Source organism: Ciona intestinalis, chromosome 9, assembly GCF_000224145.3.
Source record: "Ciona intestinalis chromosome 9, KH, whole genome shotgun sequence".
NCBI lineage: Eukaryota > Metazoa > Chordata > Ascidiacea > Phlebobranchia > Cionidae > Ciona > Ciona intestinalis.
Genome location: NC_020174.2, coordinates 1,050,064 through 1,074,407, shown reverse-complemented (window position 1 = coordinate 1,074,407; position 24,344 = coordinate 1,050,064). Strand labels below are relative to the sequence as shown.

The window sequence follows — 24,344 nt, the reverse complement described above, 5'->3', positions numbered from 1 at the left end:
ATTGTGGGCAAAAATGTCCTTGGGCAAGACACTTAACGACAATTGCTTCAACCCAGTGGTCACTAATGGGTTGTCCAAATTATCAGCCATACATAAAAAAATGAAAAAAATCCCAAAAAAATAATTACCCACAAAGTAACATACATGGCAACTCGTAAGCTGGCACGAGGTGTTAAACCCGTGTGATAACATTAACGACTGTCGTTTTCCCGCCACGCGAGGATAAAGTAAGTTACATTCATTCATTACATTCATATTCTTGTGTTTTCTTCAAATTTTGGGTTTGGTTGTTTATTTTACTATTTATACCCAAAACACCAATTGAGCAAACCTGTAAACTTATCATATTTCTAATCAAAAATTAAGATAAGCGTGATGAGAAAATGCTGTTTTCAAAGCATTTCTGCCTGCTTGGCAGCCATTAATGCCCTCCAGTCAAATTAAAGAATTTCCTTTTTACTACATGCGCATGTCGGTATGTGATTGAATAAAAACCACATTCTTTACCAACACACAGATTGGACAGTTTGATTTTGTAGGATGATATTTTAAAGCAATTTTCTACTCAGATTTTTACTTAAAATGTATACATATATATATATATTGTTTGCGCAAAATTTTGCCCTAATTTTAATTAATAAAGACGGTTGTATAATAAAAAATATATCGGTTACAAACGACCAGAACGCAGGTTTTTGAAATTTAGTCATTTTTACCAAACTGAAATATAAGAATCCTACTAGGTTTATTCTGATATTGGTATAATTGTATTAACATTTTGAAATTCTTACGTTATGAATTATCTTTTTTATGTTGTTTACAGTTTCCTTTAGAAGTATATATATTATAAATTTTACTTTTACAACTATTGTATTTCACAATGTGTAATATTTATTGTATTTTTATCTTTTGTTGTATTATCTCGCAATAAAGCTGCTTAAATGGACAAACAAGTAATTGATTCCAAGTTAAATGAGATATGGATAAACAGGATAATCACTTAGACACGCGATGTATATATTGCACACCAAATATTTCATATACCCATTGGAGATTACTGTTTCACAGTTGTTTCCTTAAAGTTTGACATTGAGGGTATGGGATAAACAAGATATAATTAGAGAAGTATTATAACATACATTCCTTGCCCATTATTCATACCCATTGGGGATTACTGTTCCACTGTTGTTTCCTTAAAGTTTGTTATGTGTTGGTAAAATATTGATATTGTGGCTTTTAGACAAGTAGAACTCTTTCTATTTGAAATTGGACTGTTGTTTTAATGATTGTGGAAATTTTTAAAGGTCAAAATGGAAACTGTTGTGTTTCCTGATAATATGGTTCTATAACTTGTTGGTGTTTTTATACAATACCTTTTACTTTTTGAGGCAACACTGAAAAATACCTGTTATCTTATGTTTGTTTAATTTATTATTCATATTTATGCACAATATGTAGTTAGTTTTGTTTCACAAGTGCCTGATGCCTGGTAGCATATAAGCTTCATAATGACCATTGTTTTATTGTAGGTGAAACAATTAGGTCAAATTTGACTTTCCTCAGTTAATCTTATTCTATCACAATGGTAGGTGTTCTACAACAGTACTGCTGTGTGCTCATGGTCACGGTTGCTTTGGTCTCTGCCTCTTCAGTAAATAAGGTAATTTAGGAATTAGAATTATTTGATATTTTTGTTGTCATTATTATAGTATTTTACACCTGATGACTTGTTTTTGTTTTGGTCGCTCGTTTTTTAAATGAATGTAAATAGACATGGTCACATTTCAGTGATTGTATAACATGGGTCTATTCTGATTTCTGACGGCCTATATGGTGTGTTTTGGCAAATTGAAACATTGTGGAAATTAGTATTCTGACCGGTTCTATTAGATAAATATTGGATAAAAATAAAACATAGCAGGCAGTTTCACTGAAAGTGAAATCTATATATAAGCCAAGTCCTTGTTTTGTTGGAAACCCCTCTTGTTCCACTTCATTGGTTCAATGCATGAGTGATTATTAAGTGGATGTGAAGTAGCTTTCATGTGTCTACTAGTTGGTTGTTCATACAATCGTATAAGTATAATAATATCAATTAACATTGCTATAGAGTCAACCACTCTGTTGTCCAACTTTATACTTACTGCAATGACAGTAGTCCTGCACGAAAATGTCATATTGAAGTTGAATTAAAAGAAGTCCCTGGTAGAATGTACATACAGTACGTTAGGGTGTCATTTTTACCCTAAATTGACCAAAAATTGTCACTTTACCTTATTGTAGTCATTATAGTACTCGATCACCTTAGGCGAAACAGTTTTACCAGTATACATGTTATGTGTGGTGGTGGTCAAAGTGGTGCGTCAATAACAAAGTATATCCAAGGGTTAGGGTATAGGAGCTTAATAGTGGAAATCCTGTTGACTACATTCTGTTTTCACACTTGATTGCTCATGTATTGCTAATGAATCAACCTTTTTTTAATGCTTGCCGGACAACATACAGTTTTTACTGTTCAAAAAATGTCTTGAATATATGTTTGTTAATTTTTTTGTTAAATTTTTGTATTTAATTGTGTTTAATTAAATTAATTAATTAAGTTGTTCTTCATAAGTGTATTATCATATCTTTCATTTATAACACTTGATTGAGTTGCTTGTATCAATTCTCTATGCTTTGTTATCTAGCCAAAAGCCGCTGAGGTGTGACTTTTGACTGCTGATCCACCAATAGAAAGCGAATAAAGCAGCAACGTTTCTTTGACGTCATACACAATAGGTTGGAGTTCCCCACAAAAGCCTTACAAAACAGCTCTCCAACGGTGAAAAGAGTTACTTCAATTTCTCTCTACTTTTTTCTCTTTCTTACTCTCTCTCTCTCTTACTTTACTTGGTCTATCAATGTTTGGTGACAAAACAGCTTCCACAAACACCACATTGGTTTCGTACATTGCTGTTTAACGCTGCCATATATTACATAAATGAAATCAGTCTACTTACACATAGGTAGTTGCTTTGTAAAGTTAGAATAATTAAGAACTGACACAATGTTCCTTATCTTTGTTTAACTCCAAAGTCCTGAGCTCCCAGTTATAATAACTTCCGTTTATTACGTCCGAATGCTTTTAATAATTTCCTGTTAAAATCTGTGATGTCACAGTAACACATAATATCACATTGGATCAGTTGTTTTAGTGATGAGTTAGTGAATTAATAAAATAACCAAAATTGGTTGGATAATTTCTTACACTTTACTTTAGCAGAACAGAGTTGTCACATTACGTTTGTTCTCATTAGCAATGTTTCTTGACTACAGGTTTTAAAAATAGTAGAAGTATTAAACTTGAATACTTGTTTGCTGTTTGCTGACATTTTGAAGTTTGAACAATAAATTATAGGTTTAATTTTGATACCAGAAAAAGCAATAAACTTTTTTGTGCTTTTTCATGATGACAATAGGCCTACTCTTGCCGAGTTTTGTTTGTAGACAATAGATACTCTATGAGGAAGTGACATCATAGATAGGGTATGGGTCAAAGTACATAGACATTTATGAGGGGTGTGTCCTCAGAAATGAATCTATTGGCCGAGAAAATGGGTGGGAACATGGGGAGATATATATAATAAATATGATGACCATTACATTGTTTTACTTCCCCAGATTGACAAACTTGTAAAGAAAACTTTACTTCGAAGCAAAAGAATGGTGACTTCAGAATGCCCTAGCAGGTAATTAAGCATATTTTACTTGCTAATTAATTAAACATTTATTGCAGATTGTGGTATTTCACAGTGTTTAATTGGATATTTGTAAGTGTTAGTTTTACCACTGTTTTAATCCAAACAAACAGGAAGTTGTTTTTCTATAAAAGATAGGTTCTAAAGCATGGTACGCCACTTGACAATAGATCAAGGAAAGAGTTGGTCCTTACTAAATCCAGCTAAAAACTAGGAAAAAAGATTAAACGTTTAAAAAAAAAATCGAAACAGCTTATGAATAAAATCAAGTTAAATCAGCCAAGCAACAATGCATAGAATTTCTTATAAGAACAAAATGTCACCCAACTTTGACTGTTTCTATTGTCTGAGCCACTAAAGAAAAATATATATTATTTTTTGGCATGCCTTAATAAGTATTTTAACATGTGTACTTACTTTTATCAATATTTTTCAGAATGGCTCTGTGGCCAGGTATACAACCTGCATTATGTTGCCCATGCTCAAAATGTCCTGAGGATCATTTGTATACTGGTCATTATAATTATGCAGATGATTGCTGGGGGGAGGATGAAGAATACAGTTGTTATTCTGAATAGTGAGTTGCTTAACTTGCTTGTATTTGGTTTATAATGACCTATTTTTAGTTGTATGATTGTCTTGTTCATATACATCAGACATATATGGTGTATTCATACACCTCATGCTAGTTGTTGCGGTACAACATAGATGTCTTCTTATACAACAGACACCCATCATGTATTCATACCAACACCTCATACTCGCTGTGCAGTTATAACATGGGTGTCTTCTTATACAACAGAGACACATTGTGTATTCATACACCCCATGCTTAATGCTGAGTTATAATAACACCAGTTCTATACAAACGTAATGTATTCCGGCACCTTATGCTCACTATCTTATCATGCCATAATTTTGTTGCATGTTGTTCTACTTAATGCTCACTGCCCAAATTCTAGTTTTAAATGTTTACACTTCATTTGAACAGTACCGAATGCTTGGATATAATAAAAGCTTGGGAAATATTTTGGACAACAACAACAACAACAACAACATCAATCATTCCACCATCAACAACACCTAACAATATAACAACAGTAGCTATTGCACCAACAACTTCAACAACAACAGAAGCCCCAACTCTGTTGCAAGGTGGGAAAAAATAGTCTGGCGTGAAAAAATTTAGACGGTTGGTTGTGAACATGGACATGGGCAGTGGCGCGGCCAGGGGGGTTTCGGGGGTTGTGACCCCCCCTTTAAACCAAAAAAAATAATTTTTAGTTAAACATTTAAAAATATATTTTTGATCGGTATAGCTGACAGCTGATGTTGTGTTTTTCATTGGGTTGAATTGCATTGCCTCGTATACAAAACATAAAAACATCATATTTTTTCAAAAATAATAATATGGATGATGTAGTTTGGTAAGGTGGGCAATTCAACCACAGAACGGATATTTAAATCATAGATATTATGTACTAAATGTGTCACATCTTCCCCACAGTACTATATTGTAACTGTTCTATTCTTGTCCAGTGGTCACAACAAAGGAGGGCAACAACCTTGCACTTTATGCCATCGTTGGCATCTTAAGTTTGTTATGTATCTTGGCTTTTCTCTGGCTTCTACGACGGAAATACAAAAATAAATACCAAGATTTGAAAAAATATCTTCGAACTGTGTGCGCAGGGAATAAACCAGGCAGTCGAAGTAAAATAGGTAACTGTACAATACATTGCTTACCTAAAACACATTGCCTAACCAGACAGGATAGGAAATCCAGCAGATGATCTACCACCTGGTCTAATTACCTTGAAATATGCATTGTGGTAATGGACCAACTCTGGCCTAAATCTTGCAAGCCCACATTTATCCCATACCCATATATTTATAAAACATTGTTGTAGGAATGTACTGGGCTCGTTGTTATTTTTTAAATTTAGTGATAAAGTTGCTTTTGTCCTATTAATTTTGGATTATATCATTTCTGCCTGCCTACAATAAACCCCATGTTTTGCACTGTAGATTAACCATCCTTATATCACGTTTAGATTCGACACATACTCCTTTAAGAAAAACAGACTTGGACAGACAAGACACCGTAGAAGAAATGCAAGAATCTTACTCATCTCCAGGTTTGTGTATTTGCTAGGCAACCTTGTTTGGTGGTTTGGTGTATAAGATGTCATTTTATAACTTTGTAAACATGAGGTGTATAAATACACACTAATGTTATAACTTAACATTGGACATGATATGTTTAAATACGCTGTTTGTGTTTGGTGTATGAGAGGACACCAATGTTATAACTTAACATTAGGCCTAAGATGTGTAACTGTTAATACACTGTGTTGAATTGTCAACTAAAGCTGCAGACGTACCATGTATTGCTTTTGTTTAAAACAGCAATATGCACATCAGCTACACTATAAATACTAGAGCCAATTTAAATAGAGCGGGCTGTAAAATACTTGAAGCACGTATAGTTACAGCAGTGCCCTCCCTTTAACATATGCTGCTCTATTTTAAACTGTGTCTTTATAAAGGCGCAAGCATTCATGTGAAAAAGGTTCAAGTTAATTTTGCATTTCTAACCAGTGACTTCTATTTAAAAACAACAATCTGGATGTTTTAATATCTGCTACCTGCAGCAGTGTTACCTGTTTTATTTCATATCATGGTTGATTGATTTAACAGACTTTAATTGGTGCAACACTAACAAAACTACGACTTTATATGAGCAGGTTATTCAACCTTTCAATACATGAAATAATATTGTTTATTCACAGACAATATTTTGGGGGGCTCACTGTAAAAGGTTGTGACAAAAGTGACAATTCCTATAAACTTAAATTGGATTTTAAAAGCTTTACTCAGAAAAACGTAACTTTTTACAACCATTTCGAAAAACCTTCGTAATTTCACTCTGTTTGAAAGCACTGCCTTATATCATTTTAACTCTAGCCATTACTTTTAATACATTATATAATATTTGCTTTGTACATACATTATTTCTACTCATTTAATACAGGTGTTAAAATGCTTGAGAGTCCTCCTGATGATAAAAGACATATTGTTAATTGTAAGTACCAACCAACCATACAGCTGCCTAATAAGGTATAAAATACCACAAAAATGTTTTAATATAACGTTGTATTTGAAACATAAAACATTAAAATTTACATCATAAACTTCAAAACTCGTTTGGTTTAGCATTTATTTTAATATTGTTTATAAGTTTTGAACCAAGCTTATCCAAACCTTAGTTCAAAACAAGGATCCATTGTCCCTTTTATTACTCTTTGTTTGCTAAGCCTTCGTGTCTCATATTACATTACAGCCAAACGAACAGTTTACCCTGTACAAGCCACTCCATTCGAAGACTCAAAAGGTGAACTATGTTTTATATTTAAATATATTTCAAACTAATATTACTTTAATTATTTTACACATTTGTAGATTTTTTTGCCCTGTAGTAATAAAAATCTTTTGTATTTTTATATTTAAATTCATATTTCGCCTTTTTTGTTATAGGTTATTACATCATAGTCAAATCATTGTTTCCTTAACAATGGAACAATAGTTTGATAAACCATATTTCATGTGCACAACTCATTAAATTTCAAACATAAAACTTAAATTTCAAACATAAAACTTAAATTTCAAACATAAAACTTAAATTTCAAACATAAAAAAAACATGAAAAAGTCACAACAATTATTTAAACTATATGACCAAACAAACAATTATTGTTCTAACTTTTTTCGTGACACAATTTGGGATTCAATGAATAATTGAAAAGTCAAATATATTTGGCTTGTTTGTCAATACCAGTTTAATCAATTTAAGCATTACTACATATGTCTCCATTTGTATTGTGTAAGAACTTGTTTAATAATCTTAATAATTAAACCCAGGTGATTTAAATGAAACAGTAACAACTTCATTTCCTTCCACTGTACCAAACAAAAATCCTGGGCCAGAAAGTAAGTTTGTAATATCATTTGTTCTAAGTTACTATGATTGTTAATTGTCGCTCACTGGTTCTTAGTTATTAAGAGTAATTGTATCGCAAGTGAATGATAGCAGGTTTGATGCTGCTACTATCGTGGGTCTGTGTTCTTGGGAACACTAACAGTCATTGCTTCAACATAGTGGTCACTAATAAATTGTCTAAATTGAAAAGTTTAATAAAACAATCACCCACAAAGTTACAAATGCGGTAACTCATAAGTGGGCATAAAGTGTATGAAACTAAACACTTGTGTTATAACAACTATTATCTAACTGCTACCCAATGATAGATTAGTTACTTCAAACCATTCATTTATATTGCTTTACTACAGGTAACCCAGAATGGCTTCCACCACCTCGGTACCCCCCACCACTACACACACCCGACCCTACTAACCAAACCACACCCCCCAATATTTATGTTAATGGTGGCCAGGCTTTTATTGCTTTTGCATCCGGTACCGGTAATGTACATTACGTCAATAATAACTACAACCAAACCCCACCACCAAACACCCTACCTGATGAAGATACTTCGACAAACGCTCAAAGTTTTAATCCTTCCAGCTTTCCCAACAGCTCCCCATGTCCCACAGAACGTTTACACCAAGGTAAGGTTAAATCCCATTACATGTGAGTCTTGACCATTAATTCTTATACCAGGCTTATGCTTAGAAGGTCTTATATGTTTTTGTGTGTGTGTGTAACTTACTTTATCCTCGCGTGGCTGGAAAACAACGGTCGTTATCACCAGGGTTTAACACCTCGTGACAGCTTACGAGTTACCATGTATGTTGCTTTCTGGGTGATTATTTTTTGGGGAATTTTTTCTTTTTCTTATGTATGTCTGACAATTTGGACAACCCATTAGTTACCACTGGGTTTGGAGCAATTGCAGTTAAGTGTCTCACCCAAGGACACATATGCCCACAATGGTAGCAGCGTCAAGCCTTGAACCCATTACTTCTGGGTTACAGGCAGGCGCGCTAACCACTATGCCACGACGCCCGGATTATTGTTATTATTTCAGCCATCAGTACAATACAAATTTTCATATAAATTTTAAGTGTATATGCAAAAATTGTCACCCACTTACATTAAATTTTTTATCATTATTACTGTTTTTAAGATTATGCTGGTTAAAATTCTTAGAATGCACAACCAGCAAAAAATTGTCTAATTGTGTTCATAATATAAATAATCTTTGACGGCAAAAATGTTGGAAATGCACTATGTTTTTCATACCAGATGAGATTGAAAGAATATTTACATTATGCCTGGTAGCAAAAGTAACAGAATATATGTAATCATAATCAACGATTTCAGTTGCTTATAGTGTTAGTACCCCCTTCGCATACGAGGTGTCAGGTGTGCATTCGACCTGACACACGCTCAATTAAGTACTTTGTCGTTGCACCATATGTTCCAACACTAAAAGTCATCATAAATTTTATGACTGTTTGTTTAAAAGACAATGGCAACTCTATATGGTTTAACTACAAATTCAAACAATTAAACATTAAACCCTGTTGCTTCAGATAGTTGGTACCATAATAATACTTAACAAATCTTTTTACATAAAAATAAAGTAAATTAAAAAAAAACAATATTCGGTTAGTAATACTGCATTAAATTTTATACCAGAGTATTAGTTCTTGGGATTATTAATTAATATTTTTAACTCTTTTTAAATTAGGTAAAACCTGTTTTGAATTATATTTTAAAATCACTGTATTTTTTCACTTTTTGCTTCTCTTTTTTACTTTTGCCATTTTTTGATTTCTGAAACCAGCATTAAAGCAATCCTATGTATTACAGAGCCAGTAAGTGAGCGTCCCACCCATATAATGCATAACAATGTGGATAAAACAGGACACCCATCTGACGCTGAATCCAACTTTGCCCCATCCTGCACAAGCAGACTACACATCCGTAGGACGAGAAACCCGACCGAAAACGAGTCCATAGCCACGGACTCTTCCACCAAAGCACACGCCCTATTGACGGATTACTCAGATGCATCCAAAGCACCGTTAAGGCTTAACTGTCAGATTCAAAACATGCGGAGAGCGAATGATATGAATGACCATATATCAGGTGGGCAAGACTCAAGTCTCTCCACTCCTGTACAGTGTATGGAAGAATCCAATGGAAGCTTGAACCTTGATCTCTATTCTCCATCTAACACTCTGATCTACCCCCCAATTGATGTTCACTATAAGTCATGATAGTTATTTCCACCCAGTATTCCACACACCGGACACTGCACGCCACAAATTAAGTTCCAAAATTGAAATCAAAATTGTAGTTTCCTTAAATTTTCATGAAGACCTAACTTTTTGAGCAAACGAAGCAAGTCATTGTTATTCTAAGACACAATGGACCATGATGATGTCACAAGCAGTGATTGACAGTCAACAATAGGTGTTTGTTACGCGCCAAGAGGTAGAACAATCAAGTGTTAGTCAGTATATGGATGGAATACAAAGCTCATCATCTGTGTAATGCTTTAACTTCAGGAAACAAAACATGACAATGGAATGGTCATCAAATTCTTAATACTGAAATTCTGATTAGACATTACCTACAATTGTTGGGTGATGGGCCAAATCTTTCCCAAATTCCTCTCACCCACAAAGAATAAAAGAATAACTACAACTTTTTGAAATAGCAGAATCTGCACTATTGTTTGATGGTTGTTGCTATTAAATCACAAGGTTTTTAAAGCTACTATAGTGTATGGATAAGAAGACATGACTTTTGGTTGGTTTGGTCATTCATATCCTTGTGGGTGAGAACTTGAGTAACTTATCCATGGTTGCTACTCCCATGCCCACAGTCGAGTTGCTGAAGCTACTGCAGTGTGTGGTTCAGCAAACCTGTATTTGAATAGGAAACCGCACTATGTTTCCTACAATTCTGCAATCGGTTTCTTTTATTATGTCATAAAAGAACAAACAATGCACTTGTATAGATTCTTCAATAGGATATTATATCTCTTGTGTCATTTATTTTTTTCTTAAAACAAATTTAAAAAAAAACATTTTTCGAAAAAATTATGATTACTTAAGTGCACCAAATATGCTAATGGAAAGTGCCTTTCTCTTCGCCAAGTTACCTGCACATAATTAACGCCTTATCAAATAGAACGTTCATCCATAATGTGAGCAAGATGACAAATTTAAAACCACGTTGCTATTTTGAGATCGCCGTTTTTTCCCCTAGACCTCGTGGTTGCCGCCCACGGTTTTATATCGAACGAAAATAAGCGTCGGTTGGTTAAAATAGCTCCGGTTGTATATTTTTTTACGTAAGTGGGAAAAGGTTTTATTAAAAAAGACTTTCCGACAAAGAAAATGTATACTGCAAGTTTTTATCGATTGTATAAAAACAATAAGCATTGTTGCGTATCAAGGTCGGTCACGAGACATGACGTCACTCGGCATTCTTACGTGATAATGTAACTTGTTTGCGCACAACGGGTCGACGTGAGTTCGAGAATCCGCAGAATCTTGCGTGCTTTTTACGTCACAGTCCACAGTTTTTGTCAAAATTACCACCGAGTTCAATGTTTAGGAAGGTTATTGTAAAAATTTAGTTTTTTTCTTTATCGCTCGTGTACTTTAATTTCTAATGTCAGTTCTGAAATGTTTGTTTATATTGTGTGTTATAACTGTTTATTCCAAAATATCGCCTTTAGCTGTGGGGTGGGTAATTCCTGGCCAACGAAATTTATATTTAGTTCGGAAAAGTGTTTTAAATCAACCTATTTTACAATCTAAGTTACTGCTAACGGTCCGCCATGAAAAATATTCCATAGCGGAAAACAATAGCCCGCCCCTTGTTAAATTTGTTCCTCTAGTGACGTCACTAAACCCGATATAAGCATCAGTTACTTTTTGCTGTGATTTGGAATTACAAACTAACAGTTTACGTTGCAATATGAATTTTTACAATTTGTGTTCGCTAAAAGCGATTACGATCGGTGTTATTTCGTCATTATAGAAATACAAACAAGTTATTGCGTAGTGTAACGTTTTGTGCTTTGTTTGTGTTCCTATTCAGCCATTGAACAAATTAACGTATTCGACTCTACATGGGTGACGTCCTACAGCGTGGCATGCCATGGGACCTGAAATTCAGGCCAGTGTTGGCCTACTACCCCTTCAGGGTGATGTAACCCATTTTTACTGACTACCGGGTTGAAGTTCGGTATCTTGCCGAACGCCATACGCTTATTAATATCAGAGCCATATAAAGGTGTTTATACGACTCTGATTAATATCGCGTATCGAACCTGGCATCCTTAGGTTCGATACAATCGCCGAGCCACCGTACGTTACTATCTACCACGGCCTACTAAAGATAGATATCTCTAGTAGGCCGAGTATCAACACCCAATGTAAATATTTATCCTTGCGTTGTGCAGCAACGACAGTAAAACGAGTGTTCCGTTATACCGTTTAACTTTAAAACGAAGACCATTGTCGCGGAAATCTGGTTCCCAAAAGACGTTGTCACGAAATCTGGTGTCGCGGAAATATGGTTCCCAAAAGACGGTGTCGCGGAAATCTGGTTCCCAACGGCTAAAAAAACCTGTTTTATGAGGAATCCAAAACTATGCTGGTTGCGACTAAAAATACCAGTCTTGTCGTTTTAGATCTTTTGCGCCACAGTGCGGCGAATACATTTCAGGCTTATAGGTTTGAATGTGCGTTACTGTCCAGTGCTACATGATGTGAACAAATGGTGTATATAGTCCTGTATATAAAGATGAAGTACTCCAGAATTCACGTAAGTGGTCATGAATCGGTCACACCCGAGAAAATATGTTTTTTTTTACAAATTATGTTACACATTCATTTATTAATGCTTTGTGTTTCATTTTGTTTAAAGTTATGAAAAGTTCATTTTTGCCTGATCTTTTTCTGTTTAACGTATTTATATGTATGTGATATTACTCTTGTTTTTTTTATGATTTTTTTAACTATTCCTGTAAAACGATATTTTTCATTACTTTTCCAGATCCCCAAGATTGCTCCATTGAGCCCAAGGCCTCTGGTTTGATAAAACACAGGTATACAAAATACTTTTTATAAACGTTTTAACAAATTTAAATAAAAATTAAACTGTAAAAATAGGCATATATATATATCCATAGCATACAATAATTACAGCTTGCAGGTTCACCTATTCATTTTTTTGTCAGGCTAAGAATTTATTACCTACAGTGTAACAGTAGCATAGCATTAATAGAAGTTGTTATAATTTGTACAAATTTAAAGATTAAATTCTTGTGTCGTTCCGTGGCTGACACACTTTGTGTATACAATTAAGCTGACAAAGAAAATATGACACGGTTTTATTATGACATCACAATATGACTCATACCCAATTAACTTGAGTATCTCATGAAAATCATGTTCCGTGCAGTAAAACTAAACGATGCTGTAATTTGAGATTAAACTTTTCTTTCGTGGGTGTTTCGACAGGCCACTTTACATACATGGCAATCTAAGTCACAATGCATGAAATTATTCAATTAGTGCAGAGACAGCTAAACTTTTGCACTCCATATCAGTCTCTTAATTACACCCAACACATCCTAACCGTCATGGACACGGGATTAAAGTTGAGGTATTTCCTTGAACGAGGCAGATTAGCTTGAAAGATTGCGCAATCTTGTAAATCTTCCTAATGATATAAATACAAGTACTTTAGCTTAGATGTTCAGTTATTCAAAAACTACCTTCATTTCAGCTTGAATAAAAGTAAAGGTTTAAATCCTTAAATAAAGTTTAGTAACTCGCAAGCAGGTTGAGAGTTAGAAGAGTTTTGTAATATGTGTAACTTAAATAAAAGACAGTGTATATTCTAATATTAAAAATAAACTTATGTTTCAGTATTATTGATAAGTTAAAAGTATATTTTCAACCTTCGTTCACAATGTTTCTTTTAAATTATTTGGTAAGTTTTTAAATATATATGGGCTTTTAATTCATAAAGCTAAAATAAAACATCACATTGTATCCTGGCCTGACATATCACAAACTTAGAAGTAATGGGCCAATTCTGGCAAAGATTGTCTTGATATGCCCTCACTTCAATAGAATAATAGGCTGTAAGAGTATTTTATCATGTCAAGATTGTCTTGTCCTCACTCAAGTAGAATAATAATCTACATGAGTGTTTTTGAACTATATTCTGCTTTTCAGTCTTTTAATAATGGGTAACACATAAAGGGTGACAATTTCTGACCATATCTTTTCTGATCTGTGTTATGATGTCTCTTTATATCAAGGCATTTTAAGTTCATATAATGTATTTTTTAACATATGGTTATAACTAAAATTAATATGACATGGTCGTTTATTATGTTTCTTTAATGGTTAATATATGATTTCTATTTACAGCTTATTTCTGCTGCTTTGATCCTGTGTCTACTGACACCTAATGGAAATGGTGATTGTTACGCTGCAGAATACTGCCAAGACGTCCACACAAACATAACATATATGGAAGGTGACTCATGGACAACTAGTGATTGCTATCGTTGTTATTGTTGGAAACGAAAAATCCAAGTGGTAATTTTAACATTCAGTTATTTTGTGTTGTACTTAATTATTATTATAAAGAATTAGTCTGTAAGCTTATTAAAGGCCTATGTAAGTTGTAAATTGTAAATATATAGTTTATGAAAGTGGTATATCTTGCTGTTCTAGCAAATATATTTTTACTGACAAGTGGTAATTTACTATTGAATTATTTTGTGTTCTTTATTAATATCGACATATCGATATTTAGGCTACGTTAAAACCAATAAAAATTAGCCCGGAATTAGAAATAGCTTACCTAATAAATATTGTAAGAAAGAAAACCTTTATTTTCGGGCAACCAGGTTAAACCCAGATAATAGCAAAGTGAATAAGATAAGTTTTTTCCATTTATAATATGCTTTACAAGTTTACAGAAACTATTTATAAATTCACAGAAATCTTGTTTGGAGATAGAGAACAGGACATCAGAAATCACCAACTGGTACTTTCCCTCAATAAGGAAATCCACATTGCTTAGCATGTTACAAGCAAGATTCCGAAATGCTCCGAGAGAAGTCATAGTCACCCGCAATGAATCGTTACACATCGCATGCCCTGTTTTACCTGATCCGGTCCCAAACCCAATCACTGGGACCACATTCTACCCTTTGCTACGTCAGATCAACTATGTTTTAGAAATACTTGGAAAAGGTTGCTGTTCCTTGTAAGTATAATATTGTGATTAGTTTTGTTCTCTAATTTATAGTTTGGTATAATATATACATGGCAACTTGAACTATCTGTATATGGTACAATGTATGAAAATTTATCCATGAGTGGCTAAGCAACACAGTTTTTATAACACAGTTGTTTTGTTTCATACACTTCGTGCCCACTTATGAGTTACCACAGATGTAACTTTGTTAGCGTAAATTTTTTTTGGATGGCATATAACTTTAACAAGTCCATCCATATTACAGGTATGGTTACCCTGCTAGTGTTCATAGTGACTGTGAGAGTGTGTGGGATCCACAATACTGTAGATACTTAGTGTTGGATCGGAGGACACGACAACCATGTAGATACCAGTATGGGTTGGTGGGAAAATAAACTTCTTATTGAAAAAATATTTAATAACTTATTGATCCATGCGCGGAAAAATGATGTTTTTTTTATCATGATCCAGTTTGTATACTTTTGTTGTTTCACAAACTGCCAAGTGTTTGTAGTAGTGTAGTTCTATACAAATGTGATCATTTTATTGTGTTATGTGATTTTGGATTGCCATTCATTTTAAATTGGTTTAGATGGCGAGATTTTCAAGTATTATGAAAGCAGTATTGGTGCATATCTTTTAATTTCTCTTGTGTGCACGGATTTAAGACCTGCTTTTTTATTGAAGATAAAACTTCTCAGTTTGGCTACATTAAACCTTCCATGTAAACTTAATTAAACAAATAGTTGTAATGCTTTATTTGTATGTATCAAACCAGAAACTTAAGAATTTATAAATATATCACAAACGTTACGACAAACAACAAAATAAAATTGAAAACAGAATATTTTCCATTTTTTACAGCTTTGTTACATTCACTGCGACACAATAAATACTTCCCAGCTTTTAATTGCACTTTTTGACAAATGCTTATCGTTACACCGCAGTGCTTTAGATGCGTGTATTTCCCGGCGTCGTGCAATGTAACTGAAGAAATAAAAAGAGTTACAAAATATGGGTATGTATATATAGGACTCGATAATCAAAGGGCGACATAGATAACGATAATTTCTCCGAACCAACGGTCACTTATGGGTTGGTTGTAAGTATTACTAATCCAAACAACAATCACTTACAAAGTTACATATGTGATAACTCGGAAGCAGACACGAGTTTTGGTGTTATCGCCGCAAGGCTACTACACATGTATAAAAGATCAGATCGAATCTTATTCGAGACCCAAGAAATAGTTTAATCTCATGCAAGACCCAAGAAATAGTTTAATCTTATGCGAGACCCAAAAATTGGTTTACACGAACAAGCACTTAAAAGTAAATAATTGTTGCCTGTAAGTAAACGGCTCGTAACCTACTTGAGCTAATAGTATGGCATGGATTCGTTGCATTGTTTGCTACACAATGTTGTTTTCGTATCTCAAGCTCCCTGGAAGCACATATGCCTAGGTCACTTGGTCTGCAATAAAACGCATCTCGGTAGGCAATAGTTGCACTCAGGTTCAGCAACCCTGGATATAAAGTCGTTATTGAAATAGTAGGTTGGTACAAGATGGGACACTTTTTCATTCTATTTTTTCGTCTTATTTGATAGTAAACCAAGAACATTAAAAAATTTATAAAAACTGTATCCTTACGACTCCCATGAACCGTTGTAAATTGTTTAAAACCCGATCAGGCGGATATTTGGATATCATGTGCTAAAAGTGTCCCATCTTCCCCACCCCTTATATCCTATATCTCGTAATCGTGTTTTGAACAAACAATAGTCGTGAGGATACGGTTATATAGTTCTTTAAATATTCTTTGCTTACTATAACATGGGGGGATAAAAAAGAAAAAACACGGACCGTCTTACTTCAACCCACTAAATATTATATAATTTGTGTTACACTAACGACTGTAATCACGCCTTATAAATAAACATTTCCTATACGTATAAAGTTAACAGCAAAAAAAGCCAGATAACATTTATTAAAATACAATCTTTAACCGTATATAGTAACTCTATATATTTTTACCTGCAATAAACGCCAGCCATGCACCTCGCATAATGAAGCAACCAGTTCAATACAAGCCTCAAACGACGCAGCGGTATAATGTATATACGCCCCCGGCTGTATTGCCGCTAACCAAAAAACTAGCTTTGCGAGAATATTCTAAAGAGTTGTACAGTTCAAAATATATTTAAACTTAACGACTCAACGTTAACTATAACACCAAATGTGAATTATAGGTTTACAGTTTCAACATAATTGTAAATAAATAGAAAATCGCAATCTATACTTAATGTTAGGTTTAGCACTACGGCTATATTTAATATAATAAGGTGGGGGAAGATGGGACACCTTTATCACATAATGTTTAAATATTCTGATCGTGTTTTAAACAATTAACAACGGTTTATGGGAGTCGTGGAGACATAGCTTTATAATTTGATGAACTTTCTTTGTTTTCTACTAAATAAGACAATAAAAGAGAATAAACATATGTCCCATCTTCCCCCACCTTACTATACATTTGCAAATTTTGTACGGGTTCAATTCATTTACTTCCAACATATATTCAATTACTGCCTATTAATTTGATAGATAGCCTACCTCGATTCCAAACTATTCTTACTAAGGCTGGTTTCGAACCTCAACTCTTTAGCTTTAAATCTTTGAAACTACAACCGTATCGTATTTTAAGCACTTTACTCTTATAAACCCTGGGGCATTTATTGCGTGGTGTTCGTTGATAATGATTACAAGCACTTTACGTTTCTTCTGCTGCAGCCGTTTGTACTGAAATGCGGCGTAAGGGTTTCGCAGTCACATTAGTTGTATTGAGTTTAATACAACTCACTTATTTTGCGCACAAGCAGTTTAGATTGAAGCAGTTAAACATACGAGCGGACTCCGCGTTAAGGAGAGTTGAAGAGAACAGCATATATTTGTTGACAGCGTTCAACAATGTTTCGGTGACCAGAGATATTGCGGACACGGGGTTGAAGGAAAATTTTGCCTCCATTAAAGACCTCACAGAAACTTCGAGAAGGAATTACGTCAGAATTAAAGGAGTTCCGGAGAAAACGGGAGAAAACTTGGAGGAAAAGGTGAATTGTGTGAATGTGTTGTTTGTATTTACAGTTGTGTATTTAGTATATGCAGATACTGGAAGTTTTATTTCGCCAAATTTTCAACTTTCTTGTAGCGGAATACAAGTTTGCATATTTTCACTAAGGTACAAGTATATACAGTGAGGCAGGGGAAAATGGGACACCTTTTCCTTCTATTTTCTCGTCCCATTTGGTAGTAAACAAATAACATTCAAGGAATTGTAAAACCGTATCCTCACGACTCGCATAGACTGTTATTAAATGTTTAAAACACGATCCGGACATTTTGTTATTAAGTGCTAAAGGTGTCCCGTCTTCCCCACCCTACTATACTACAACTGTGCATCACCAATATGCGACAACAAAATCACTACGTAACATAAAGCTGTAGTCCATGTATTTTAAAAATTATTTAGCTAACACAGTCAGGTGTATTCAAAAATGTAAAAAAACAGCCACCCATGAAGTTACAAACGCGGAACGTAAGCGAATAAAAAAGTGTATGAACACTTGGTACCTCTGTGTTAAGTTACATATGCGGTAATGTATGAGCATAGGGTACCTATGTGTCAGAGTTACCCGACCACAAGAGAATATTAATGAGAACAATAATCATAATTGTACTCATTAAAAAAAAGAAGAAGAAATAAACGAAAACCTTTACAGATTGTTGAGTTAGCGGAATATATCAACGTTCACATTACACCCGATGATATCGACAAAGCAAATAGGATTGGGACCCGCATGAAAGGAGGGGGGAGAACTATTGTTGTGCAGTTGTCAAACTATAAGGTTGGTTACATTATACTGTTATAATTACGGTGTATATACTTAAAGTCGTGGTAAAATGATTGTCGATGGCCAGGGGAATACGGGTTCGAATCTCGAGGATGCTACCACTGTGGTTGGTAAATGCGTAATTGGGTGAGTTATTGCTACTATTGCGGGGCGTATATATATATATGACCTTGAGCAAGCCATTTAACAGCAATTGCTCCAAGATAGTGGTCTCCTCAAATTGTGGGTCAAAGCAAGGATAAATAAAGTCTATTTATTAGAATTTACCAAATCTCTTTACTGTGATAAATAAATTAATGTTTTGCCCTTGTACGTGCAGTTAAAGCAACGTTTGATCCGGGAAGCATCTTCCGCATCCCGCAATGTTGAGTTCACCATCCAGGACGACAGCAGCACATACTTGCTGCCACAAGCTCTTAAAAGTGGGACGGATGATATAACGTCACAGAAACGTAAGTTATAAAGAGTACATGACGCAAAAGTTTATGAATTTTGTCGGTGACAGACAGTGGTTGTAGGTCCCAGCATTGTAAACCCGGGTTAAATGCTGGATGTCACTATTATTGGGTTATAATTGTTTTTTGGGCAAGTTACTTATCTGTCATTTCTCCAACCTAGTGGTCACATAAAAGTAGTAACCGGTAAGCGGGAAATGTTTGAAACACACCACCCTTCTTATAATGACTGAGATTCCCCGGGCTCGTGAGAATATTAGAAGTTATATTGGTGCATTCATTTCTTTCAGATTGTGAAAGCTTGAAAGCGATCAGTAAACCAGTCGTTCGAGCCAAAGGTAAAAAGATCTTTGGTGCTTGGATGCGAGATCCAATCTCTAATGAAGTAGATGGGACAATATGGGTTCTTCCACATTTCTATGAAAACAACAAAGTTGAAGAATATGCGACCATCCGTGACATGGCGCACAAGCGACCACGTACGACGTATGATCTTCCATATGAATGGGCCGGTAGGTGGCAGTATGCATATAAGCTGGATCTACATCCAAGATCTCTTTGTTTTTTAGTCACTTTGGGCTAAAAAACGAAAATCTTTAACTTTTGTGTATACATATATAAATGTGCATATTAGTCTTTTTGTTTCTAATGCAGTAACTTCTGTGTAGATTACCTTTTTTTCTTGTACATGTCTTTTGTAATAATATCCTAGTTAAAATAAATGAATTCAGATTCTTATAACAGCCATTTTGTCTTCCAGGCACCGGTCACGTGGTGTACAATGGTTCATTATATTACAACAAACGTAATAGTAGTGTCATGGTTCGATACAACTTCCTTACAAGGGATGTGGTGGTGGAGAAATCGCTAGGTGGCGCATGTTTCGGAAACACAGCCCCTTACCAGGTAAATAAATTATGTTATAATTAAATGAAAAATGTAAGATATTCATTCTCGCGTGGCGGAAAAACGACAGTCCTTATATCACGGGGTGTCTTTATATTTGTATTTCTGATGCGTTGTATTTCTGACACCGCTTTACACGGCTATACCTTCGTGTTAGGAGACAACACCGCCGCCATATTGGAACAGAAAAAAAATCATTTTCTTATAAAAAAACTACCTTTACAGTGGTCAGGTTCGACTGACTTCGACTTCGCCATCGACGAATCTGGATTGTGGATTATTTACGCAACAATGGAAAATGCCATGGACATTGTTATTAGCAAGTTAGATCCAGAAAGCCTTGAGGTAAATATGAAACAATATTATTTAGAACAATGTTTAATTTGTAAGTAGGTATAAATGTATGTAACTTATTTATCCTGGCGTGGCTGGGCAATGAGAGTCGTTATAACACTAGTTTTCTGTTCGATACACCTCGTGCCCGCTTACGAGTTAGAACGTATGTAACTTTCTGGGGGATTATTATTACCACAAGACCCATACTCCAACAAGTGTAGATGAGTCAAGCTTGGCACCAGTAACCTCTGACCTGGCAATAGGGCGCTTACCACATTATAATGGTAGCAGCATCGAGCATCGAACACAACTCCTCTGTTTAAAGATCAATTGCTCAAACAAAGTTTAGGCAGAGGTCGTGTTACATATTATTTATTCTCTATAATAATAACCTAAATACATTATAGGTTCTAAGCACTTGGCAAACTAATTGGCGAAAGCAGTGGTCAGGCAATGCATTTATGCAATGCGGGGTGTTGTACGTGTTGAAGAAATATGACGAAAAAGTGACAAGCCTGGGTTATTATTACGACACAAACACGAAAATCTACAAACATATTGACGTAAGCAAACTAGAAACTAATGATAAGATGTATTTAGACCACTATTTCTCAGAGTTTTAGGACGACATCACGCCACATTCGATTTGTAGCTGAATTGCTACTGTGGTGAAAAAGTGGTGAATAAAGTCACAATGGATGTTAAAATACATTCAGGTCCAGCTTATGACCGTTAATGTCTCTATACGCTCATAAAAGCGCTAAAATATTCGGCGCTAAAATAAGTTTATTTTCTTTGAACTGTTTCCCTAAAAAGTGCTTTAAAATAAAACACCCTTACTAGATTACGGCAAAAAACGACAATTTGTAATTGAACGTGCCCATCTAGGTCGTCGTAATACGTGCTCATCCATTATAGGCATACCATGTTGTTTTAGATTCCGTTTTGGAACAATTATGAATGGAACACAATGTTGGCTTACAATCCTAGCGATAAACAACTATATGCGTGGGATCAGGGTTATCTGGTTAACTACAATGTGACGTTTTGACGTAAATTGTTGCGTAATACGTCATACGTTTCGTAATACGATAGGTCATGCGAAATGCCCTGCGTCGTGGGCGCTGGGATGTTTATGATCAATTTTTGGAATAATCTTTTTTATAAATTTGCTGGAGCCGTTATATGACGTTGCGTAAAACTTTTTTTTGCTACGAGCGTGTTAAATTTTGTTATATAAACTATAACTTGTTAACGACTATATTATGAATATTCCGACTAAAGCGTATGTGGAGGTTTTGTCCAGTTCGTTCTTCGGTTACGTAGTTTAATCGTTATAATGCGTGTAGTTGTTTATTTTTGTTATAAAAGTTAAAATAAAGAATTCCTATTTTACATTTTCCTTGGTTTTCTTATCACGACAACAAGCATAACGACACACTGTTATCGGTTGTACTGCAGAGACGCTGAAAGGTATATCTGCCCGACGCTCATCTGGCAATGCTATTATAGAGCGCTCGCTTCTTTACCAAAGCATCCGGGTCCGCACAGTAAGTATAGAGCCCCATGCCCTGCCATCATTTTCGATGTATGTGCCCCATGGCGAGACAGTAAACGAAAATTGCTTTAATTTAGTTATTTCTTTATTGATTGTCTCAAGTGTTACACAAATAATGTGAAAAATATTCGCACACAAACAACGCGTAATTTAGTGTTCTGTATGAAACAAAACATGCGTTTACTCAAATTATCCTCGGCGTATTCAATGCGACATTAAAATAGTGATGAAAGATTGGTAGCACGATACGTCATGAGGGTCTTATAATTTCGAAATGTTTAAAACAAACTAGGATGAAATTAAATACCACATGGAAGTTTATTTGTACCATATTTTTGTGCCCATTTTAAAATGAATATTTAATTGTAATTCGCAGCATGTAAATCCAAAAAATGGGTGTTACTGCGCGCTATTAAAAACGCGTAGGAATATAATCATTTTTTTTAATTTTGCTCAACCCGATTTTATCGCATAATCAAGTATTTGCTTGCGGGCTGCGAAAAGAAAGTAATGTATGCGCCCTATTTGAAGCACATTATGCGCACATTTACCGGTAGTGCTTAGTTTGCGCACCTGTGTGATAGCCCGGCCAATAACAGCCACGTCACAGGTCAAATAAGTGACCAGTAAACGTGACGATTTAGTTTGTTTATAAAAATGTAGAAAAAACGGTCGGATTAGGGAAAATTTATATCAAAAGTTTAAAGTGTGTTTTTCTGTTTTTTTTGGGTAAAAACTTGCATGACGTAAACTGCAGTAAATTGCTGCGTACTCAACGTAACAATGCCATTTGTGACGCGACATATCCGGTGATAGTCGCTCCCGTGAATCAATGTTGGTTCGACAAACACAAAAGCGGGATCGGTCGTCGGCATAATAGCAAAGGAAATATCAAGAGGGTTATGATGACGTTTAAACAACGGGTCTGTTAGATTGGATGACATGAATGTCAAAACGTCTGTCTCAAGATGAGCATTGAAGGGTATATCGATAAGGTCGTTAACCTCGAGGTGAAATACGGTGATTTACTCTCGTTCATTGTGTTGGGAGCGACGTGCCGCTCGTGCAAATCCTGTAAGGACTTGTTTAAGTCGGGGTGGTGGGTCGGTAAGCAATGTCGAGTTAATTAAATCGGGAAAACAAACATTTTATGGCAATTGACATCTCCGGAGCGGCGCTTAACGGTTGCAACTCCGTTTTGTGAATCTTCCGAGTGTGCTAATATTTAAATAACGATCGCTTTTGTTGGTCAAACTGGCAGCTTGGGTATGAGGAACTAATTAACGGCGGATTGGGTGACGTTGGCTCTGCCACAAAAGCTGGGACATATTGGGAACGTATTATTGAACCTCCAGCCTACATGCCGCGGGTAAACATAACCTTTTAAATCTGGCCTGTCAATCAAAATTGTGGGCGTGGTTACATCCGGAGCTCCTGTTCGAACCCCGGCCAGCCTTGAATCAATATTTCAATGCATTGTCTGTCTCACGTATTTCGGTCGGCGGGAACAAACAACTTACAGACGCGAATAAGCGTTTTGTGCAAACCGATACGCAGCAGCAACTGGTTCTATATTTAATTGAAAGGTAATTGTGGTCGTAATTGCTCCGTTAAATCTTTTCAAAATTTAAAATTCTGTCACATTTCGGACTCACAATGCATTTGCATATGAAATTCAACTATAAAAAGTGAGATTGTCCAATTATACATCGTCGGCAATTGCAACGATATAAGGTTTATAAATACGCCTGCTGTTTGCTGTATAAAACACCTGCATCATGTTTTATTTCGCAGTGATCATGTATATAGATACACCATGTGTGTATCGTGTATAAGAAGACACCCATGTTATAACTCGGCAGGGAGCATGAGGTTTATTGAAATATAGCGCCATGTGTACATTTGGTATAAAAGGAAGAAACCCATCGTACATTTAAACGATGGGCATGTGAGATGGGAAAATATAGTGGAAGTCTGTTGTATAACAACAACAAAAGCTTGCCAAACAACAACAGGCCGAATCTGTCCAATAACCACACGGAGCGGCTTCGGTTGCGAACCGACCTAAACTCATTAAAAGCGCGTCGTTTACAAAATGGCGCGTGCGTGGGTATAGGTCCCTTGTGCAAACTACTGGCCATTGGTTATCAGCGCAATCAATTGAATCGACAC

The 24,344-nt window shown here is 35.2% G+C and overlaps 4 protein-coding genes across 9 annotated transcripts; 3 read left to right on the top strand and 1 right to left on the bottom strand.

The window, feature by feature from the left end:
• The first annotated feature begins 1,527 nt into the window (after positions 1-1,527).
• Positions 1,528-11,779, top strand: LOC100181622. Of its 3 annotated transcripts, XM_026835900.1 has the most exons (12): positions 1,530-1,660; positions 2,688-2,821; positions 3,661-3,728; positions 4,174-4,314; positions 4,729-4,892; positions 5,277-5,459; positions 5,792-5,875; positions 6,772-6,822; positions 7,081-7,131; positions 7,658-7,726; positions 8,087-8,365; positions 9,573-11,779. In XM_026835900.1, exons 3-12 carry the CDS (start codon positions 3,703-3,705, stop codon positions 9,980-9,982), a joined length of 1,458 nt encoding a protein of 485 aa, XP_026691701.1. In that variant the 5' UTR covers positions 1,530-1,660; positions 2,688-2,821; positions 3,661-3,702; the 3' UTR covers positions 9,983-11,779. The 3 variants fall into 3 exon arrangements, with proteins under 3 accessions (XP_002124991.1, XP_009859556.1, XP_026691701.1); XM_002124955.5 differs by lacking the exon at positions 2,688-2,821 and having other exon boundaries at positions 1,528-1,660; positions 5,277-5,441; XM_009861254.3 differs by lacking the exon at positions 2,688-2,821 and having other exon boundaries at positions 1,528-1,660.
• A 1,847-nt stretch (positions 11,780-13,626) lies between these two features.
• LOC100183996 lies at positions 13,627-15,915 on the top strand. Its single transcript, XM_002124791.5, has 4 exons — positions 13,627-13,721; positions 14,168-14,338; positions 14,746-15,014; positions 15,271-15,915. Exons 1-4 carry the CDS (start codon positions 13,701-13,703, stop codon positions 15,398-15,400), a joined length of 591 nt encoding a protein of 196 aa, XP_002124827.1. The 5' UTR covers positions 13,627-13,700; the 3' UTR covers positions 15,401-15,915.
• Positions 15,749-17,178, bottom strand: LOC104265992. The gene is made up of 3 exons (XM_009861253.3): positions 17,041-17,178; positions 16,378-16,530; positions 15,749-15,992 (listed from the first exon to the last, which is right to left on the bottom strand). Exons 1-3 carry the CDS (start codon positions 17,069-17,071, stop codon positions 15,796-15,798), a joined length of 381 nt encoding a protein of 126 aa, XP_009859555.1. The 5' UTR covers positions 17,072-17,178; the 3' UTR covers positions 15,749-15,795.
• A 591-nt stretch (positions 17,179-17,769) lies between these two features.
• LOC100184849 (noelin-2-like) lies at positions 17,770-23,984 on the top strand. Of its 4 annotated transcripts, XR_003396176.1 has the most exons (9): positions 17,772-18,116; positions 18,786-18,911; positions 19,237-19,369; positions 19,663-19,884; positions 20,133-20,278; positions 20,504-20,623; positions 21,022-21,177; positions 21,552-21,717; positions 21,778-21,986. XR_003396176.1 is itself a non-coding variant. In XM_026835904.1 (8 exons), exons 1-8 carry the CDS (start codon positions 17,811-17,813, stop codon positions 22,082-22,084), a joined length of 1,218 nt encoding a protein of 405 aa, XP_026691705.1. In that variant the 5' UTR covers positions 17,770-17,810; the 3' UTR covers positions 22,085-22,244. The 4 variants fall into 4 exon arrangements, 3 of the variants coding, with proteins under 3 accessions (XP_026691705.1, XP_026691706.1, XP_002123371.1); XM_026835904.1 differs by lacking the exons at positions 21,552-21,717; positions 21,778-21,986 and adding an exon at positions 22,076-22,244 and having other exon boundaries at positions 17,770-18,116; XM_026835905.1 differs by lacking the exons at positions 21,552-21,717; positions 21,778-21,986 and adding an exon at positions 23,967-23,984 and having other exon boundaries at positions 17,771-18,116.
• The last annotated feature ends 360 nt before the right edge of the window (positions 23,985-24,344 follow it).

Bases quoted from the DNA above. Each gene is read 5' to 3' on its own strand.
- LOC100181622 (XM_009861254.3), top strand. From the start codon at position 1,583: ATGGTAGGTGTTCTACAACAGTACTGCTGTGTGCTCATGGTCACGGTT. The intron at 1,661-3,660 runs GTAATTTAGGAA...TTACTTCCCCAG, and splicing joins CTGCCTCTTCAGTAAATAAG to ATTGACAAACTTGTAAAGAA. The intron at 4,893-5,276 runs GTGGGAAAAAAT...ATTCTTGTCCAG, and splicing joins AGCCCCAACTCTGTTGCAAG to TGGTCACAACAAAGGAGGGC.
- LOC100183996 (XM_002124791.5), top strand. From the start codon at position 13,701: ATGTTTCTTTTAAATTATTTG. The intron at 13,722-14,167 runs GTAAGTTTTTAA...TTCTATTTACAG, and splicing joins TGTTTCTTTTAAATTATTTG to CTTATTTCTGCTGCTTTGAT. The intron at 14,339-14,745 runs GTAATTTTAACA...ATAAATTCACAG, and splicing joins GGAAACGAAAAATCCAAGTG to AAATCTTGTTTGGAGATAGA.
- LOC104265992 (XM_009861253.3), bottom strand. From the start codon at position 17,071: ATGCGAGGTGCATGGCTGGCGTTTATTGCAG. The intron at 16,531-17,040 runs GTAAAAATATAT...CTTTATATCCAG, and splicing joins ATGGCTGGCGTTTATTGCAG to GGTTGCTGAACCTGAGTGCA. The intron at 15,993-16,377 runs GTAGGTTACGAG...TTATTTCTTCAG, and splicing joins ATGCCATACTATTAGCTCAA to TTACATTGCACGACGCCGGG.
- LOC100184849 (XM_002123335.4), top strand. From the start codon at position 17,811: ATGCGGCGTAAGGGTTTCGCAGTCACATTAGTTGTATTGAGTTTAATA. The intron at 18,912-19,236 runs GTTGGTTACATT...TTGTACGTGCAG, and splicing joins TGCAGTTGTCAAACTATAAG to TTAAAGCAACGTTTGATCCG. The intron at 20,624-21,021 runs GTAAATATGAAA...AATACATTATAG, and splicing joins TAGATCCAGAAAGCCTTGAG to GTTCTAAGCACTTGGCAAAC.